Source organism: Alligator mississippiensis, chromosome 9 (assembly GCF_030867095.1).
Source record: "Alligator mississippiensis isolate rAllMis1 chromosome 9, rAllMis1, whole genome shotgun sequence".
Classification (NCBI taxonomy): Eukaryota; Metazoa; Chordata; order Crocodylia; family Alligatoridae; genus Alligator; species Alligator mississippiensis.
In genome coordinates, this window is record NC_081832.1 from 62,108,017 (window position 1) to 62,127,916 (window position 19,900).

At 56.4% G+C, this 19,900-nt stretch overlaps 1 protein-coding gene across 1 annotated transcript; it reads right to left on the reverse strand.

Moving 5' to 3' along the window:
* Nucleotides 1-2,554: 2,554 nt before the first annotated feature.
* NKX2-5 (NK2 homeobox 5) lies at nucleotides 2,555-4,906 on the reverse strand. The gene is made up of 2 exons (XM_019478373.2): nucleotides 4,545-4,906; nucleotides 2,555-3,657 (listed from the first exon to the last, which is right to left on the reverse strand). The coding sequence occupies exons 1-2, from the start codon at nucleotides 4,822-4,824 to the stop codon at nucleotides 3,059-3,061; spliced, it is 879 nt and encodes a 292-aa protein (XP_019333918.1). The 5' UTR covers nucleotides 4,825-4,906; the 3' UTR covers nucleotides 2,555-3,058.
* Nucleotides 4,907-19,900: the final 14,994 nt, after the last annotated feature.

The following is a 19,900-nucleotide window of genomic DNA, read 5'->3' on the forward strand; positions in this document are numbered from 1 at the left end:
TTGTCCAAGGTGTCAGGTGATGCAGAAACAGACTATGGTGTGCAAGCCTGTTTCTTGTCTACCCCTCAGAACTACCTACAACATTTTCTTAAAGATGTTGATTCTTTATAATCAGTTAGCCTAACCAGGATTATATGAATAAGGCACTCATGGATACGGGTCTACTTACTCCTGATAAGTATGTATTTGGCATGGGGAAATGGCATGTATTTCTACTGGGCTATTCAAGAACATTGAGCTTGGTAGCTTAATCCCTGCCATGACAGTCTCCCCCTGCAGGAAAACAGGAGAAGAAAACAGAATTACATTTCTTTTTCTATAAAATTAGCTATCCATGTAGCTCCAAAGTTTCTCTGGATGCAAGGAATAAAATTCAGGTCCATGTGCCAGTTGTCAACTGCAGTTCTGTTTGGGGATAGTGATTGCCCCAGATTGAAAGAAACTGGAAAAGACAAGGAATTTGGTATTAATTCAATATTTTACAATGCAGCCTGATGGAATGGATTATCTGGTTACTTTATGGACTGTGTGATTTCAGATAGGTTATATACAGCCCTTAGTATACAGTTTACTAGTCTGAAACCAAGCAGGACTTAGCATTGAAGGCAGTTGTGTTACTGCCTTGTATGTGAAGCCTAAAGTAGGCACTTAAACACCTACGTCAGCTCACTTATTCTAAAGCAGTGGCCAACCTTTTTGGCAGGCATGCCAGAAATTAGCCCAACACCCTCCCTGAGTGGCGCTTTGATCCCTTTCCTCTTTCCAGTCTGCTGTGCTGCCTTCCATATCCTCATCTTTGCGCTCTGCCTAATCTGCTGCTCTGTTCTCTGCTTCCTGCCCTGGTTCTTGGCCTGTGCCACTTTGGGCATGAGTGCCGCAGGTTGTCTACCTGCGCTAAAGAGTTTGGGGGAGGAGTGGTGAGCTCAAACTCTACTCCAAAGGGCACTGTGTCTCAGTGATACTCCGCACAGTATTAAAGGAAGCCCTGTCCTCCCACACTTCCCTGTACCAGTGTAATGTAGACATGAAGTGATGCTGGCTAGGCAGAGAAATGGGTATAACTGCATGGAATCAGATTTTTTTCAAAGCCAGCTAATCCCTGAAAGGGATAGGAACTGGGTGTCTAAATAACCTAACCATGGTTTGAAAATCACCTGTAACTTTACTGTAGCTTGCACCCAGCCAAGGGGCCCATCCACTAAGCAAAGTTCATAGTAGGAATGGATTTAGCTTAGAGTGAGCAGCACCAGAAGTGAAGTGGGGGACACCTCTGGCAGGTGGAGGCATGTGCACTGGATCTGCATCCAGTGTGTTCTGGGAGTGACTTTCCCCTTCCCTGGTGACTCAGTCCCAATCCCTGCTAATGGAAGTCCCACTCAGTACCTCACTTCATGGATGCCTGATCAGCTGCCAGGTTCCCTCTGCAGTACAGGACACAGTTCCAGCCAGCTGCGGTCGTGTCCTCTGCCTAAATCGCTTTCTGAACCAGCTCCAAGGCTCCGGCTGCTGTTCCAAGTCCCTGCCTTATCATGCTGTGCATCTGTTTGTGATGCAATTCCCACAGGAACGGAGGAGCAGGGGGGGGGGGGAGTGTGTGAGGAGCTTTTCAGGCGGTGTCCACAGTGCATTGATCCCCCTCGGCCCTAAGTACAGTGCAGCACTATAAATCAGTCCCAAATATACTGTCTTGAGCTGCCTTTGCAGAGGCCAAGTGAACTGGAGTCTCAGGAGCTGCTTGCCTTCTCCAGAAAGCTCCTGAGAAATCTATGTGCAACTGTAAGGGTAGGGAGGGCTGTGAGGGGTAGGAGCACTCCCCAGGCCCAACCTGGTATGTGTGAGAAGGATGTCACTGTACTGAGGGGGAGATGGAGCCTGGGACTGGATGAAACCCCTCCTTCCCCTTGACCCTGCTGTACTCTGGGTCTCTGGTGTTACTGTGTGGTTAATCCTAAGCGAGGGAGCAGTCTGCACCCGGCCGAATTCCCTGGTTCCCTCAAGTGACCACTGAGGTCCGGATCCTGGAGAGGCCGGGGGCACTGCTGGGCTGCTCAGTGGCAGGGCAGGGGGCCTAGCTCTGGCTGAGGTGGGATCAGGCACTCGGGGAGATGGAAACCACTGCCCGCATGGGCTAAGCAGCCTCCCGGTGGGTGGCAGCCCCAGTGCCAGCCCCAGCTCTGCTCTCTGCAGCCCCACTCCCGGTTTGCTAATGGGCTGGCAGGGCTCGGGCGGGGGCTCTGCAGGGTGCTTGGACCCCGGGGAACGGCGGGTTCCCTCTTCTGGCCCCTGCGGCCACGCTGGGAAGAGCCCAGGCCAGGGCGCTCCTACTGCTGCCTGCGCCTACCAGCCGCCGTGGGCCGGGGCCGGTAGCCTCTGGGCTCTCCCGGAAGGGGTGAATACGCATGAAATGACCCCGCAAAAGCGCTGGCGGGGCCAATGGCCTCCGGCCGCGGCAGACGGGACGGATCTAGCGCGGGCGCCCGGCGCTGCCGGGGAGCGGGCTGGGCCGCGGGAAGGAAGGCGGAGGAGCCGAGCCACGTGAAGCCACTCTCTTTAATGAGGCTCGGACAGCGGGGCGGGCGGTGGCGGCCGTGCGGACTCGCGCGCAGTGCAGCACCCGGCGGGACCGGCGCGTCCCGGCGCCCCCGGGGAGGGCTGTGTCCGGAGCATCCCCGTCGGCCGGGCGAGGTCTCGGGCCGGGGAAGCGGCTCTGCGGCGGGAGGCTCGGCCCCGGGCCCTCGCCCGCCGCGCCTGGGCCCGGACGGGGCGTGCGGGGGGAACATGCGGGGTGCCAAGGGGAGAAGCCGGCTGGGGGCGGGTGTGCGGGGTAGCCTCGGGCCGGGGGCTGGCAGCTGCACTACGGAAAGGATTCCCCCCCTCCCCGCACACACGTCTAACCGGGCGTGTCCCCGCAGGAAACCCACCAACCAGGCTAGCGCCTTCCCCGCGGCTGCCTGACCCCTGGCCGGCGGGCGCCACGGGGAGCCCGGCTGGGTTCAGCCGCCCCCCGGGCCCGGGCCCGGGCCCGGACCCCGTCCCCGCGCGGGCGGAGGGAGCAGCTCTACCAGGCGCGGATCCCGTGCAACGTGGAGATGCCGGCGCTGCCCTGCGGCAGCGGCGCCTGCACGGAGTTCAAGTCCCCGACGCCGAAATTGACGAAGCCGCTGCCGGCGGCGGAGGGCGGCACGGCCTGCACGGCCGGGTAGCTGCAGCTGTAGCTGGCGCTGCAGGCCGGGCCGCCGTAGCTGGGGTAGGCGGGGTAGGCGTTGTAGCTGTAGGGGCTGATGCTCACGTTGTACGGGGGGCTGTAGGGCGAGGACTCGCCCAGGCAGGGCTTCCCGTCCCGCACCAGCACGGGCACGGCGATGCGGCGGGGCGGCGGCGCGCCCACCATCTCCAGCGTCTGGTCCTGCCTCTGCCGCTTGCATTTGTACCTTCTGTTCTGGAACCAGATCTTCACCTGCGTGGACGTGAGCTTCAGCGCGCTGGCCAGGTGGTCCCGCTCCGGGGCCGACAGGTACTTCTGCTGCTTGAAGCGCCGCTCCAGCTCGTACACTTGCGCCTGCGAGAAGAGGACGCGCGGTTTCCTGCGCTTCCTTTGCCGGGGGCGATCGGGCTCCTCCACGTCCCGCTTCTCCTGCTCCTGCAGGGAGCACAGGTCTGGGGCGAAACAGACACGCGGCACAGTCAGCGGCGAGCCCCGGGGGCTTGCCCCGGCCCTGCCCGCCGCCCTTAGCACGGGGCTCTGCAGCACGCCCCGTGTCCTCCCGCACGCTCCCGGCGCCCCGGGTCCAGCTGTCCGGGGCCTGGAGTCAGCAAAACTCCCCTTAAACCAGCTCCGTTCTCCCAGCAGCCACGGGCCGGGCCGGGCCGAGCCGCTCTGTGCGCGGCGGCGGGCTGCGGGCGGCGGGCCGGGGCCGGGCGGGCTCCTCGATCCGCGGGCAGCGCCTGCCCGAGGGCTGGCTCCCAGGGGCCGCCGGGGGTCGGGGCCCCGCGTGTAGTATCCAGAGGATCCTAGAGGAGTCGGGCTGGCAGGGACCTGCGAGGGTCCGAGCCCCGCTCCAGGCAGGACCAGCCCTGTCTTGACACGCGCTTATTTAGCCTGCTCTGAAACTGCCACCGAGGAGCCGTCCGCGGCCTGTCCAGCCTTTCCCCGCCTTCTACGTGAGAAAGTTGCAACACCCAACCTCGGCTTGCCCCGTGCCATGTGCGCCCATTCCTGCCCGGCCTGTCCCTTGCGGCCACCGAGAGGAGACTCTTGCCACCCTCTTAGCACCACTTCAGGGCGTCGTATTACAAAGTGTTTTTATATTATAGTATTATCGTGACTCCTACTATACTCACCACTACTAGCGTGCGAGTATAGTAGACCCGAGCCTAGTACAGCACAGTGTATCGTCATTACTGTGATATGACCACAGCACTATTACTGGTACCCGACCGAGCACTACTACTACTAGCGCGGCACGGGCTGCAGTCGAGCCATGCTGCTGCCCTCCCGGCTCTCGGCCCTCGGGGCCCGGCCGCGCTGCCGCCGCCCGCCCTACCTGTCTTGCCGGCCTTGGCCGAGCCCATGTCGGCGTAGGTCTTGCCGTAGCAGGCGGCGGGGCTCCTGGCGGGGTGCGCCGGGGCCAGCTCCTCGCCCAGCTCCGGCAGGGCCGCGGCCTCGGCGGCGAAGGGCTCGTGCTTGAAGGCGGCCAACAGGCAGGACGGCGAGGCCAGGCCCGCCAGCTCCATGGAGGCCAGGCCGCCGGGCTGCTGCTGCTGCTCCAGGTTGAGGATGTCCCTCACGGAGAAGGGCGTGGTGCCGGCGGCGCTGGGGAACATGGTGCAGGTGGCGGAGCGCGGCGCAGCATCCCCGCGCCCGCGGCCGGGCGGGCTGGGGCAGGGAGCGCGGGGCGCGGGCGGGGAGGAGGGACCGGGAGGTTTTGGGGGGCCCGGAGCCTGCCATTGGCCGAGCCGGGGCGGCGGCGGGGGAGGCCCAGCCGCGTGTCACCTAATATAGGCATGCAGCGCCAAAACGGCCCCGCGCCCTTAAAGGGCCGGCGGGGATTTCTCCCGCTCCCCGGGCCGCCCGGGACCACGGGTCACGCGGGCAGCTGCAGGAAACGGGCCGGAGGAGCCGGGAGCCGCCGTGCGGTCCCCCCCGCCCCCTTCCCAGCAGGGCACCCGCCGGGGGAGCGGCCCCGACGACTCCTCCGGGCGCCCCCGCGCTGCACAGCCGCTGGGGCCGGGGCGGGAGCGGGGCAGGGCAGTGAGGCCTCCCCGCGGCCCCGGCCTGAGCCCGTGCTGGATGGAGGCCGCGCGGGGCAGGGACCGGGACCCGGGACCCGGGGACGGGGCAGAGGCCGCTCCGGCCGCCTCCACGCTGCCCTCCCCGCGCCCCGGAGATAAGGCGGGAGCGGTGCCTGCAGGCGGGGAGCGGAGGACCGTCCCGAGGCGAGCGGGTGAGTGCGCCTGGCCTCGGCCCCGGCCTCTCCGGGCAGGGCGGGGGGCGGCGGGCTGCTCCGTGCCCCCGCCCGCACCTCCCGCTGGGCCCCAGCAGCGGGGAAGTCATGAACCCCCTTCCTCCCGGCCGGCGGGTCCCCCCCACGCTGGGCCGGGGCCGCCTTATCTCCCCAGCCGCCGCTATCCGATGAAGGAGCAACATCCGATTCAATTAAAATTCTTGCTGCGAGCGGCCGCGAGCGTCCCGGTAGCTTTTTGTCAGGGAACCAGATCCGGAGTTCGCGATGACAGTTTGAGAGATGACTGTGTACAGAGAGGCCTGAAATATTGCTATTTAATGGGGGAGGAGGGGTGCGGGTCTTCCAGCCTGCTGCTCTGCAGCCAGCCTTTCCCAGGCCGGGGTGTCACTGCTCTGGGACACGCTGGGTAGGAGGGAGGAGGATTAACTCCTCAAGGCCCCCCTGCCTGGGCTGGGCTACGGGTGGACTTCCTCGTACAAAGAGCTCTTCAAATGGGGACAAGCAAGAGCTTGATTTCCTTCCAGGCATGCAGATGTGGAGGGCATGCGCATGCCCACTGCTGACCAGGCTGCCCTTTGCCACCCACTAACCTGGTTTTAGTCAGGGGGGAGAATCCTGCCTTGAGCAGGGGGCTGGACTAGATGGCCTCCTTAGCCTGCTTTCCTATGATCCTGACCAGGACACATCAGCCTGCTCCTTGCATCCAGGATTTAGGAGCTCCTGGCCCTCAGGCCACCTGGGTCCCCTGGCCTGGCCTCTCCCTGCACATGCAATGGGAAGGAGCAGTGAGGCCAGGCCTATCCCGGTTGGCAAAGAGCTGCTTGAGGGGGGCATAAGAAGGGTTTACAAGATACTGAATGGCCAAGAGAAGGGCAGTGGGTTTGATTGGGGCTTGCTCTTACCAGGCAAGAACTAGGGGTCACAACATGAAACTTCTAAAACTAACAAAAGGAAGCTCCTTCTCACCCGGCTGTCCTTAAAACGTGGTGCTCACGGCCACCAGCGGTGGTGGAAGCTGGCAGTTCAGCTAGATTCAACAAGGATTGAGCATGAAGGAAAGGGGCATCGGTGCTGTTTGAGCAGGGGAATGAGGGGCACGGCCCCTGCATCAGAGCTGTCCCCACCTTAAATGCTGGCAGCTACAAGTGAGAGAGGAACAGTGGAGAAAACCCTGCTCCTGTCTCCTTCAGTCTCCCCTTCAGCATCCACTCTCTGCCCCTGCGAGGCAGACTGGGCAAGATGGGCCTCTGGTCTTCCCCAGTCAATGCCAATTCTTCTGTTCCTAAAGGGAACAGTGAGCTGCATTTTCGACCCCTGCCCCTTGATATTTATGTCAGAGACAAGGGTATTTTGAAAGGGTGATATATTGAATTGGACCAACTGCCTGGTTGGGGGAAGCTTTAGCGGGGCTTTGGAGCACAAAGTTGGCTTCTTCAGCTCATGAGGATTTTTTTTTGTTCACGTGGTGGATACAGGAACAGTGGTATTGCCTCTGGTCTGGTGTGTGGCCTTTCAGGGCAAAGTTTGCAGGGCAAGAGTATGAGGGTGCTCTCTGGTTTGTGTAACAAGTAACTTGCCCTCTTTGTTTGTGCCTTTGCCGGCCAGCTGCCCATCTCTAAAGGGCCAAGATGCTGCTGTCTCCTACCTCCCTAGGTGAGTCTAGGTGGAGGGCATGTGTTTTGGGGCAGGAGCTGGCTCCTAGAGTATCTGTTTTTCGTTGGTACTGCTCAGTGAACAGGGCAGATGTTACTGTCTGTTTTTCAGGTAGTCCTCCACAATGATTTCCTTCTTAATGAAGTTGAGAAGGGATCTCTGGGACCAGAGTGGGATCTACATGAGGCAGTGTCTCACACAGGGCCTAGGCTTGGTTCCCCCGTAGTGATCAGAGGTTTATCCCCTTCCCCGCAGCCCTGGGAGACCTGCTCTGGGTCTGGCGGCGGCAGGCTCCCCTGAACCCAGTGTGCGTGTGCAGGGGTGTGCGTGTGTGCACGCCTGCGTGTGCTCCCGGAGGTGAAAGCTGCCTGCATATAAAATATTATTAATTGGAGCCCGCGGGGTCCGGATCACACCCTCCCTCCCAATCCCAGTGCCCTGGCTGCAAAGGTGGATGTGATTAATTGCGAGATAAGCCGGAGCGATCATTTGGAATGTCATTAGTGCTTCGGGGAGACATTCATTGGAGACAGACGGCGTTATCCTCCGCTTTATCTTCAACACTGCAGCACTTTTAATACCGCAGTTTAGAAACAAATGGGGGCTTTCGGCTCGGCCCTTCGCCGCATGTTTATATTTGCGGAAGAATCGCACCGAGGGGGAGTCCCGGGCTCGGCCCCTGATAAATGAACATTAGCACTTTTTCGAACTACTGTATCAACAAAAAGAGCTGCAGGGCCGCAATAATTGGTGAAAAAGCAAACACTCCGCAAAGAGAGGCCGGGTCTGCTCTATGTCCGGCTGATTGATGAACCAGCCACTGACACACAGCAGCTCAGGGGCTTTCCGGGTCGGGGCTCTTCCCCCCTCCCCCGAATAATTGCCCCCGGCTGAGTGCCTAGGCCCGATGCCCAAGGCGGGGGTCGCCTAGAGCAGGGGAGAAGGGGCGCGGCGGCATCCAGCGGGCTCCGGCCTCCGCGCCGCGGCTTCCCGGGGTGGCAGAGCGGCTCTGGCCGAGATGTCCCGCATCTCTTTGTTCTGCCTCGGGGAGGGTGCGAGGCTCTCCAATAAAGTCAGATCCCCGGATTCCCTTGTTCTGGTGCCTTAGCCTCCTTTCTCCCCGCAGGGGCCGGCAGGCGTGTGCAACCCGGGGAAGTGGGGGCGCGATCCCGAGCTCATGGACCCACGGGGGTTGCCCGTGCGCGGGACTGGCTGCCGAGGGGTCGTCCCCGGCCTCGGGCGGTGCATGCGAAGGGGACTCGGGCCTTAGGGAAGGTGCTTGGCCGCGCTGGCTCCGGACAATGCCCCGCACAAAACGAGCGGGCGCGGAGAAGGAGCAAGCGTGCACCGGGAGAGGAGGGGATGGAAAGCATAGTCTGTCGCAAGGGGGAAAGCAGGCACCTCCCTCCCGGCCACGCTCCTCTGAACGCTGGACGTGGCTGTGTAGCTCCCGGAGCCGCCCGCTGGATCCTGATTCACTCCCCGCCGTGCACACGCGGCTCCCCGGCCACACTGCTCGGGGCATGTCGGGCTGTGACTCCACAGACACTTGCGTTTGTGTCCCTCCCTCTCGTGTGTCCCGTCCCCCCGCCGTCCCCTTCGCTCGTTTCACAATCAAACCTTCCTCTCTCCCGAATCCGGCTGGATTTTCTCCTTTCTCCCCCAGCAGAAGGGTTTTATTTTGCGTCTCAGCCGGTACAAACTCCCAGCCCTCTCCCCCTGCTGCTGTCTGCCGGAGGACTCTGCTTCTACCTAAACAGTAAACGCCGGGAGCTTGAAACCTTGTCACTAATTGAGTGGTAACACTTAAGGTGCGGTAGATTTATTAAGAGCTACTATTCCAGAAACAAGCGATTAGGTTTGCTAGAGTAAACCTCTCCTTGTCCCACCTGCCAGCTACTGGAGGGATTGTCCCGGGGTCCTTAAAGGTCACTCCTCGTTTTCCTTCTGTCTTTGCCGGTGGCAGTTTGGCCCCAAGCTTACAATTGTTTCCAGTATTAGGAAGCTCTTGGCCGCTGCTGACAGATCTTAATTTGCTCGACAATCGATGCTATGTGCTTGTCTTCCAGGACTGCTCATTTAACCGTAACCGGTCTGGTGGGCCGAGCAGGGACAGGCACTTGGGTCTGACCGCCTGGCCGTCGGGAAGTCACTTACCCCTTTTCTGCCCCTGGGGCTCGGGGGTCCACCCCGCTGCCCGCGGCGGCGGCCTGATGTGCGGGCAGGGCAGCACCCGGGCAGGGTCTGCTCCTTCTCGGGTGAGGCCTGGCGCAGTAGGAGCTCGTCCCCTCGGTACCGGAGACCCCCCGCTTCTCACTCCAGTGCTGGCCTGGGTGCTCGGAGTCGCGGAAGAGCCTGGGCTCGGCAAGTCCTTCCTTTGCCGACCCGGGTGCTGGAGGCGGCTGGCGGCCTGTCCCCGGCTCCCCTTCCCCGCAGGGAGCGCAGCTGCGGAGCTGTCCAGCCGGGTGATCCCGTAGCCTTTTCCCGGGAGCTCGCTCCGTCTCCGCTTGGTTCTGTGCCTGTCTGTGGCTTGTCTCTGCCGGAGCAGCTCTGCAGAGATGCCCAGCCCCTGGCGCCACGTTGTGAATGTAAGGTCCCCGTACCGGGCCATCCTGCTTCTGACCCCGCATATGGGAGCTGTGCCTCCGACTTCCGAGGCAGCGGCCTGGGCCGGCGCTGGGAGCGGGTCCTTGCTCCGAGCGGCCCGGGGTCCCTCCGGCCACCCGCTCCGCTCCGCTCCGTCCCGCAGGCGCACGGCACAAGGCACAGCGCCGCGACTGCCCCGCAGGGCCCTCCACAGAGTCCTCTCGGAGGCGTCATCAATCCGGATGGTTGGCGGGTCTCACAGGGACTAAGGGCCCCGGCCCCGCTGCCCGGCTGCAGCCCAGCGCCTCCCGCCCCGTCGAGAAAGCCGCAGCAACGCGTGTTTTGCCGCCCGAGGGGAGGGGAGGGGAGCGGGGCTGGGCTCCGGCTGCTGCTTCTCAGCGCCTCTCTTTGGACTGGACCTGGCCCTCCGGGGCCTGCGGTGGTGAGGATGGGGCGGGGGGGTGGAAGTTGCCGTTTGTCTCCCACGAAGGAGCCCGTCACCGGTAGTGCGGGATACCCGCTGTGGGCTCCCGGACAGCCCCTGCCGCGCTTCCCCGGCGGGTGGTTTAGGACAAACGAGCAGGCCCCGAGGGGAGCACCCCGGGAGACCCGCGTTACCCGCGGGGCTGTACAGACATCTAGCAGCGGCCGGACTTCCCCAGCGCCCCCCTGACGTGGGACGGGCAGGGGCTGGAGCCCTCCGCTTTGCAGGAGACACCTGCCTCGGGAAAGGCGCCGGAGGGAGGGAAGGGGCTTGTTGCACAGAAGGCTGCAATGTGATGAGGAGCTTCGCAAGGCTTCCCGCACCCTCCCCCGCCCGGTCTAACTCCGCTCCCCTTGGAAAGCGTCTGTGGCTGCGGCGGGGAGCGGGACGGGCGGGCGCGGGCGCCTGGCGGCGAGGCCGGAGCTGCGGCCGCGGTGTTTGCAGCTCGTCTGTCGGCGCGGAGCCTTCCCGAGAGATAAGGGCTGTCTGCCCCGGGGAGACGTCCCGCCGGCCTGCGAATCCGATCCGTCTGGCGAGGCCGCCGCGCCGGACACCGGGGCCGGGTGAGCCGGAGCCGCTGCCCTGACCCGGACCCGAGCCCCCGCAGCGGAGCCTTTCCCAAGGGGCTTGATGGGCCGGGGTCAGCGCACTGGCCGGGCCGTGTCTCCCCCCCGGAGTGCAGCGATCCGGCCGGCTCCCGGGCAGGCGGGGCCTCCGGGCAGACACCGCGAGGCTGCGGCAGCGGGTCGGATCCCGCCGCGTCTGCCCGGCTGCGCCCGCCCGGTTTGTGGAGCTGGTGCCCCCCAGGGGGCCGGGACGCGCCGCGGGGGTCCCGCTCCCTTCCGCCCGCTGCTCGGGGCCCCCGGAGCCGCGCAGCCCGGCTGGGGAGCCCCGTCCAGAGCCAGCTCCCCCCGACTCATCCCTGGCTCTGCCCGTCCCCGGGCCCGGGCTCAGCGCCTGGCGGGGAGCGCCCCGCGCCGCTCCGAGGGGCCGCTTCCCGCAGCGCGGAGGTTTTGTGCGGCTGGAAGGAGCGGGCCCGGGGCTGCCGCAGCCGCCCGCTCGGATCCGACCCGCCCGGCCCGGGCTGCAACGGCAGCGGGGTCCCCGTCTCCAGGAAAACGAAAGCACCGCGGAGGCGCCGCCGCCTCGCTGCCCCAGCGCTGTCCTTTCAACGTGCGGGAGCCGCGAGGCCGGTCCCCCGCTGCCCGCCCCGGCGAGCTCCGACCCGCCGCCGTGAGCGCAGGCGGCCGCGTCCCGCGGGCTCGGGGCACGGGCCGGCGCGCGGCGGGGAGAGCGGCCCGGCGCCGGCTGCACCCCGCGCCCCCGGGCGGAACGAGAGCGGGCCGGCTCGAGCCGCTGCCCCCGGCTTGTCTGGGGGAAAAGGGGAAGGGAGCGAAAAATAAACGAAAACATGAACAACCCCCCAGATTTATCGTGTCTCCGCTGGTGTCGGCGGGGCTGCTACTGCGCCGGCTGGGCTCCGCGCGGCTCCTACTGTGACTGCTCCTCTGAACCGGGGTGGTCCGGTCGGGGCCGGGCCGGGGTGGCCTCGGTATCCTCCCGTCCAGAGCCCCCTTCCTCCGCCTTCCCCGATCTCTCCCCCTCCTCACCACTGCTGCTGGTCGTGCCACTGGCGTCCGCGCTGCTCCCTCCTCTTGTTACCATTGCGGTCATCATTCCTGTTCCTGCCGCTACGACTGCGGCTATTATTGTTATAACGGTTCTTGTCTTTGTTGTTATTACTGCGATTATTTTTATTATCTGTGCTGCTGGAATAATAGGAATAATAGGAATAGCACCGCTCCCCACAAGAACGGGACAACAGACAACGATCTCCGTCTCTGTGATTACTTTACTTTCTTCCCCGTCCCAGTCTCCCTCCGGGCTCTCTCAGCCCCGGGTGCTCCTGCCTCGCCCCGCGGTAGCTGCAGCCTCCGCACTCGCGGCCCGGCGCTGGGGCCGGGGGCAGTGCGATGTCTCCGGGTCCCTGCACGCCTCGGACCCGCGGGACAGCGCCGGGGCCTGGGGGCGCGAGCCCGCTGCGATCAGGGAGGCGCTGCCCGGGTGGACCCCGGCGCCGGCGGGTGAGGAGGGATCGTGTTTTCTGGCTTCTCGAGGGAGCCCGGGGCGCTGATTGCTTGTTTGTAGTCACCCACTTGCCCCCAGCCTGGTGGTGGATGGGCGAGAAGGGGGCCTGGCCAAGCTGCTGTGCCCCTGACATGGCTCCTGGGGCACAGGCTTTAAGGTCCCAGTTGGAGGTTTCTTCAGGGAAGTGCAGGGGGCAGCCCCCTGCACCTCTGGGAGGGCATCAGCAATGTGATGTACCTAGGACAGAGACCCTTCCCAGGGCCAGGGGGGTCTTATTCCCTTATTGCAAAGCTGATGGGTTCCTTTTATCTGCTTTAGCAGACCTCTGCCTCCATCTGTCTCTTAAGTCACTGTCCTGCCTAAGCCCCTGCTGCATTGCGACTGCACACTTGCATTCTGTGATTCTCCTGAAGGTGCCGCACCCCTCAGCAAATCCACTAAAAATCTCCCTAAAAAGATCCTCCTGGGTCTCTCAGGGATTAACCCAACTTGCAAACAACCCCATTTCCAATGACTTCATAGAATCGTCGAGAAGCGAGAAGCGGGGCTGGAAGGGACCTCCAGAGGTATCTAGTCCAACCCCCTGCCTGACGCAGGGTCATCCCTATCCAAACCAAACCAAACCAAACCAAACTTCATTTGGGAGCAGATGGAAGCCGTGGCCTTTGGGTCATTCAGGCCTCCTCAGAAATGCTGGCAGGCCCTTGCCCTGGGCACCTGTTCCAGGGGCACCCCAGAAGGGAAGCCCACTGAGGCCCCCATCCCAAGACCCAGGGAACCAGACAGGCTGCTGGGCTGGGGGGAAGGCTCTAATTATGGCTCTGTGCACCCTGGCAGAGTTACTCCAGTTCCCCAGGCCTCAGTCCCCCAGTCTGAGCACTGCCCACTCTCTCTTCCTCATGATGCCTCAGAAGTAATTCTCCTTTTGGTCTTGAAAAAGCCATGCACCCTGGAAACACTCTAAGGGCTCAGTAGATCCCCCCTATCTGTGTCAGATCACCCTGCCCTAAAGGCAAGCAGAAACCTCAGGCCTCCTCTGACAGCCATAGTGCAGACTGGGGAGGGGAGTGAATAGTGCATCGCTGCTGGGGCAGCCTGTTTAACTCCGTGTCCCTGCTGGGTGACTTTGGGCTCAGTGCAATCCAGCTATGTTAGCTCAGCAGCGAGTGTCTTCTCGTGGGTTCTGGCTTTGTGGCATTGTTAAGTCTTAAGCAGTAACAACCCTCCTCCACCCAGGTTTTTCTGAGCCTCCCATGGTGGGGCTTGGAGGGGGGGGAATGGGAGCCTTTGCAGAGACTTATTTGGCCATCAGCTTGGTTGTGCCTTTTTTTTGGATAGACGCATTGTCCTACTTCCTAGATCAGCAAATCTATTCTTTAGCCTGCACATAGCCTGCAAATAAAAAGATTTTTTTTGCAGCCTTTTAGTTGGTCTAATAAAAGAGATCACCTCTGCAAAATGTTCTGCATATTTTTTGCAGAGAGAAGCTCACAAGCTGAAGAGCAAAAATCCCTGCAGGCATCTAGAAACCAGTGCAGTAACTGCCTCTGGAGTCACAGGCAACCTTTAGGCATCTCTGAGATTACTGATACCGTGGGAGTTGCAAAGAGTTAATCTGAAGAGGATCTGAGCACTCTCTCTCTGATGTTTGTTGTTTTTCCTTCATGACCCATCATGGTTTTAATGTCCAGCCCTAATTAGAACTGAAGAGGATATTTCCTCCTCCGATACTTCTCTGGGCAAAGAGGCACCAGCAGATTTTTTCCATAATGATGAAAACATCTGGACAGATCTTCAGCTGTCATGCACTGAACCGCTCCCTCACAAAGGACCACCCCCATCCTTTTGGTCACTGTCTCCTCCACTGTAGTCATTCTTAAATCGCTAGGGAGAGTTTGGTTTCTTGCTTGAGCATCATTGATACTCTCAGTGGCCCTGCCTACATCGGAGAAATTTTCTACATTTTTTCCACTGGTGCTATCTTTAACATTGGGAGTCCTAAGTAAGATGGGTGCTTGCTGATGGTTGACATTTTTAACAATATATTACTTAGATCTATCCAGAACTGAGTTAGATGACACTGTGTTAAAACATGGGAAAATGTTCACATAGGTGCTTCTGTTGTTGCTGACATGGTTGGAGTTGTTAGCAGAGGTCTGAGACTTCCACAGAAACCTCTGTGTAGACACAACCTCTAAGACTGCAGGGATGAGACTCATTAATCCCAGATGTGCCAGTGGCTTTTATGAAGCCTACTGAAAAATGGACCGAGATGACCAAATCCTTTTCTCATAGAAGCCCTAACTGCTGTTATATAGGAATAAATTTTAGTCACAGCCAATGTAATTTGCTAGGTTCAATACAATCCAAGAAAAAATGTGTGTATCCCATCCACACTCCTTGTCCTTTTCTGTGTTCTTTTATTTTTTCCTTCGCTGTGCTCAGTGTTGATATGAGCAGTAATGAGTGGAAAATTATATATTTAAAAATTAACTGCTAGGCTTCAAGGCTTTTATTGGATTAGTGTGCATGAGAGATGGGAATCATAGCTCTTATTAGTACAGGCCTGATTTTGACATTTCTATGCTGAACACTACTTAAGTGTGCATATTAACAAAAGTGAAGGAGTCTTTGTAAAACTGTGCCTGTAATTTAGGTTTATATTCTAATTTAAAATATTGGTTTCCTTAATTAAAAATTTAAAAAAAACCCCAACAAGAAACAGGAACATACAGGAGAGGATTAGCTCTGATCTAGCAACATAGTAAAGTATGGATCCAGTATTAACTACATGCATCACATGTACTTACTCATATCCTGAAATTTAGACATATGTTAAAATATTTTACTGAACTAGAGTCAGAACATAGACCTTAGGAAACTGCTGCATGATCTCAATTTACCTTGTGATTTACCTTGTGATTTTTTAAGAAGGTGGAAAGCAAACTTTGTTTTTCTTGGAAAGCAAAGATGGATTAAACCGTTTTTAGAAATATAAATAATTTATGCCAGAAGGAAAGAAGTGCTTTTTGTCCCCTAAAAGATCCCTGCAGCTCAAGCCATTATCAATGCAGCCAGAGATGTGTCTATCAGCCTATCTCAGAATTTTCAATATTTGCAAAGGAAGAGGAGGGAAATCCTATGTTTGAAAATGTGATTTTACTTAGTCCCCTAAAAGAATAAACAAAGCAAATGGCAAAAATGTAAGTGCTTCTAGAGAAAGAAATGTGCTTAACCACATTTCTAAACTATCCTCTTTCTTTCTTGCTTTCTTTCCTCTTTTTAAAGGACAAATAACAGCCATTCTAGAAGCCAGTGGGTTGCATTTTAACTTCTCTTTCCTTTTACTGCTAGCAAAGCTCAGAACATAGATCTGTAAAATAGCAATAACATTTACAAAAATGGATCTTATCTTGCAGTCCTTACTCAACCAAAACTTCCCACCAACACTGAAGTAAATTTTGCCTGAACAAGTAGTGTTGGATCAGGATGTGTGAATATATGACATATTTTTCATACTAAATTCAGACTGGCCTGCGTGTAAAATCTCGGCTAGATCTCTCTCAGCTGAATCAGTCTTGAAATTCCAAGGGTCGTTTTGCAGAGGCAATATACAGTATTGTCAAGTGTTGGTACAGCTTTCACTAGGGATCTAACAGGAGGATCTTTCAGCCATTTCCTTAGAACCAGAAATCATTCTCTTGTTCTCATTCCTACTGAAGTCATTCTCAAGCATTTGTTTGCGTTTGTTGGATTAAAACTTTAGTGGGTTAAAATGTTCTGAAACACAGATCTATGTCCTTCACTCTGACATGAGCAACTGATGTCATCTCTGTGTACATTTTTCTGATAAGTCCCAGCAGCTCTGGAGCAAATCTGCATTTTTTAAATAGGCCTTTTACATGACTGGTTGTTGGAACCAATCTGAATCAATTTAGACATATGTACAAGTGCATGCGCCTGCACACACACTGCTGAAAGACTATTATTAAGGTGGCAAAGTCAAGCACTTAGAAAATATGAAGTGACCCGTTTATATACATGCATTATGCATATATTTAATATCTTTATTTTCAGTCTTTAATTTCAGATCATACATGGTATTTTCCCACAGGCCCTTGCCAAATTCATTGAACAGGACAGATGGGGCTACTTAATAAGCAGTTATTCAATATTTTGTTCTATCTCAATTGTTCTATGTGTGGTCCCATGCCTTATTTACTTCACACTATTCAAGCCCTAGTCTAAAGACAGAATCATTAATTTCCTCCTGGGCCTGTTGATGGTATGTAAGTACTCCAGAAACATTCATTAATTTATCTTCATAATTCCCTCAGGATAGAGGGTAATATTTTGCCCATTTAACACAGGGGAAGTTCCAGCACAGTGATTTTGATCAAAGGCATCTATTAGCTTTGGGTGCCCAACTTGAGAGGACAAGTATCTGATTTTTCAGATCACTTAGCATTATGCGGCATTTTATATGTTGAAGCCATGGCACTGATTGACTTGGTTGCTGCTGAGAATGCTTTGTGCTTTCGCAGATTGGACCCCTGCAAATCAGAGTGTTGTGTTGGGCACCCAGAAAATGGCAAGCATGTAGTGACCACTTGTGACAACTCTGGGTTAAGTGACCTGCCTGTCATCACGAGGAGTTCCACAGTCAAGAGAAGGACAGAATCCAAATCTCCAGGGCAACAATCCACTGCCTTTACTAGGAGACCCTCTTTTCTTTTCTCTTCTCCTGCCTCCTTCAATTTCCAGCTTTTGCAACAAATGAAGCAGGTTTCCAACAGACAACTGACTCCTTTAGAACCTTGATTCAGTCCCAGGATAGGTACGTCCTGTGCCTGAATGAGGCAGGGATTGTCTAGAAAAAAATTATACGTGATTGTGTTACTGTATCAAATGTGTATGCACAAAGCAGGCACATTAAGGTTATGGGAGCAACTTTAATTGTGGCATTTCCTAATCTTTGCCTGTCCTAAGCACTGGGATAAAGACCATGGCAATAACTTTACTCCTCAGGCACTATGGATCTCAACAATCAAATCAAGCACATCTGAACTTTCTCAGGAGCCAGTTTGAGAATGTGGAATGAGCTCTCAAAGACAAAGGACAGTCACAAATCTCACCCATTTCAGCTCCAAGCACAAGGTGCATCGCTTTGAGCCTGCCTTCTCTAATACAAACGAATAATAATCTGTATGTTAAAAAGCACCAACCAGATGCCCAGCTGTACACACTGGCCCCTGCCCCCGTATCCCAGGAAAGGAAGAGGGAACAAAGACGAGGTACTAGAGCTCAGTCAAGTTGTTTAATGCAGTGGTGGAAAGCACTTAAATCCTTGGGTGAAGAGCATGGTATAAGAACATATAGGATAGGGACAGACATTTCACATAAACTGGTTTAAGTGATCAGAAACTGGTTTAAACCTGTAACAGAGCAGGTGTTCAGTGCATATAAACCAGTTTGAGAATGACTGAAACTGGTTTGCAATAAACCAGGTTGAATGATTTGGCTCAAACCAATTTATGCAATGTCTGTCCCAGACCCCTTGCTGGTTTAAATTAAATTAGACACCCCCAGCATCCCAGCATGCTCTCTGGGCTGGGCAGGGCTCTCTGCTGCACAGCTGGGCTGGCCCCTCCCCTCCGTTCCCTGGTTGGAGCTCAGCAGAGACTGCAGGCTGGTCCCGCCCCCCCCCTCCCCACTAAGCAGGAATTTCCACCACCACCCTGCCCTGCCCAGCTCCAGCAGAGACTTCAGCCATCTGCCTGGCTTCTCCCTGCTAAGCAATGATTATTCCCCCACCCCTCTGCTTTACACCTCTCAGCATTAGCTAGCGGACTACATGGTGGCTACAGTCTGTGCTGTGGGAGATGACAAAGACAGACAAGCTTTTTGGAGCTAATCAGCAGGTTTAATGTACTTCCTTTTTGAAGGAAGGACATTAGTCCTTCCTTCAAAAAGCTGTTGAAGAAGAGCTTGAACTAATGGAGAGAGGCCTTGTTTTCTTAACGGGTTGATAAACACTGAGTTAGGGTGATAAATATTCCCTGTTGGGCTGCTCAGGAGGAGGTGGGGAACATCACAGTGTCCTGCCCCAGCCTGGCCATACCCCGCCCCCCTCAGCTCAGCACTAAAAGGGAAGGGAGGGCTGCTGCAGCGCCTCCTGGTTTCTAGCCTGAGCCACTGCAGGCAGGTGCCTGTATTTTTTTCAGTCCAGAGGGGATGTCTGTGCAGTTACAAACCAGTTCAGCCTAGCCAGGTTAGACTAACCTGCAAAGATTAAATCAATTCAAGCTCAGGCTTTTTGAATGTCTGTTCCTCGCCATAATAACAGTAGTAAGTCTGTTCTAATTGATTCTATTCAATTCTACTCTTTGAGTGTGTGTGGCTATTGTAATCTCCCAGGCATCATATTGACACCTGCCTGAGACATTAGCAGGTTTGAGGCTGCTAGACTCATTGCACAGACCTCTGTGCAAGAGAATAATTGGACAAAGTATAGGGTTGTCATCCTTTATTGTGGATTAGCACTAGAGGAGGATGACATACATTTGTCAGGGGATTTACAAATATTTGCAGACTGCAAAGGAATGGCGAGGCTCAGGGATTTGGGGTTTCATTTTGTATTCTGGAGGGAGATGTTCTTAAATAGGCACAAACTCTTTGTTCTGTCCAAACTTCTTCACCATCTCTTTCCGCATGTCCAGCCCTCAGTCCTATGCTTTGTCATTTCTGCCCCAGACTCTGCCGAGACATTCCTTGTCTCACCCTTCAGATTTGCTGTCAACATCCCAACCCCAGACTCCCCACCCCTTTCCTCTTCAGACCAAGTCCTCGTCACCTTGCTAAGCCAATTCCTCTTTTCTCCATAAAGTCCACTGCAATGACTGATTCCAGCTTTTTATGCCATGGTAAACCTGGGCATTACAATGGAGGGCAGGGAACCAGTGTCTCTTGTACTCTCAAGGCTTCTTCTGACAGTCAAGCAGCAAAAAGAAGGAAGTTTTCTGATTCAAATACAGACAGGACAAATACTAGGCTGGGGAACAGGGCTATCGAGAAAATGAGTCTGGTGAGATTGAAGCTAAAGAGAGACGAAACTGGGACTGACTGGGTAAAGAGATTGGGATTGGGAGGAAGCATGGACTGAGAGTCACTAGGGCAAGGGAATGTGAACCAGCTGGCTGAAATCCCACTATGGCCAAAGGATGAATCATGTTGAGTTATCCTGTGTGGATGGCACATAGTCTGGTTGGCTCTTGGAGCTGTGAGAAGCTTGGGCATATTCAATCAGGATGAAAGCTTCAGAGTTTCTAGCTGCTTAATGAATATCTAGCAAATGTGTGAGCTGCTTATAACTTGGACATATTTGGGAAGAGTTTCATGGGTTTATAACAAAATTCATGTCCTTGACACACAGGCTACTCACCTGCCAAATTTAAAGCCCTGTCTTTTGAAGTATGGGGATGCTAAACTGGTTAAAGGAAATGACAAGACATTTTAACAAGGGCAAAACAATGTATCCTTTTTTCAGTCTGGGCCTTAGGAAAGGCCAAATCATTTTTATGAAGTAGTCCAAAATATTTAACCTGAAATAAGAGATCTGTCAGAT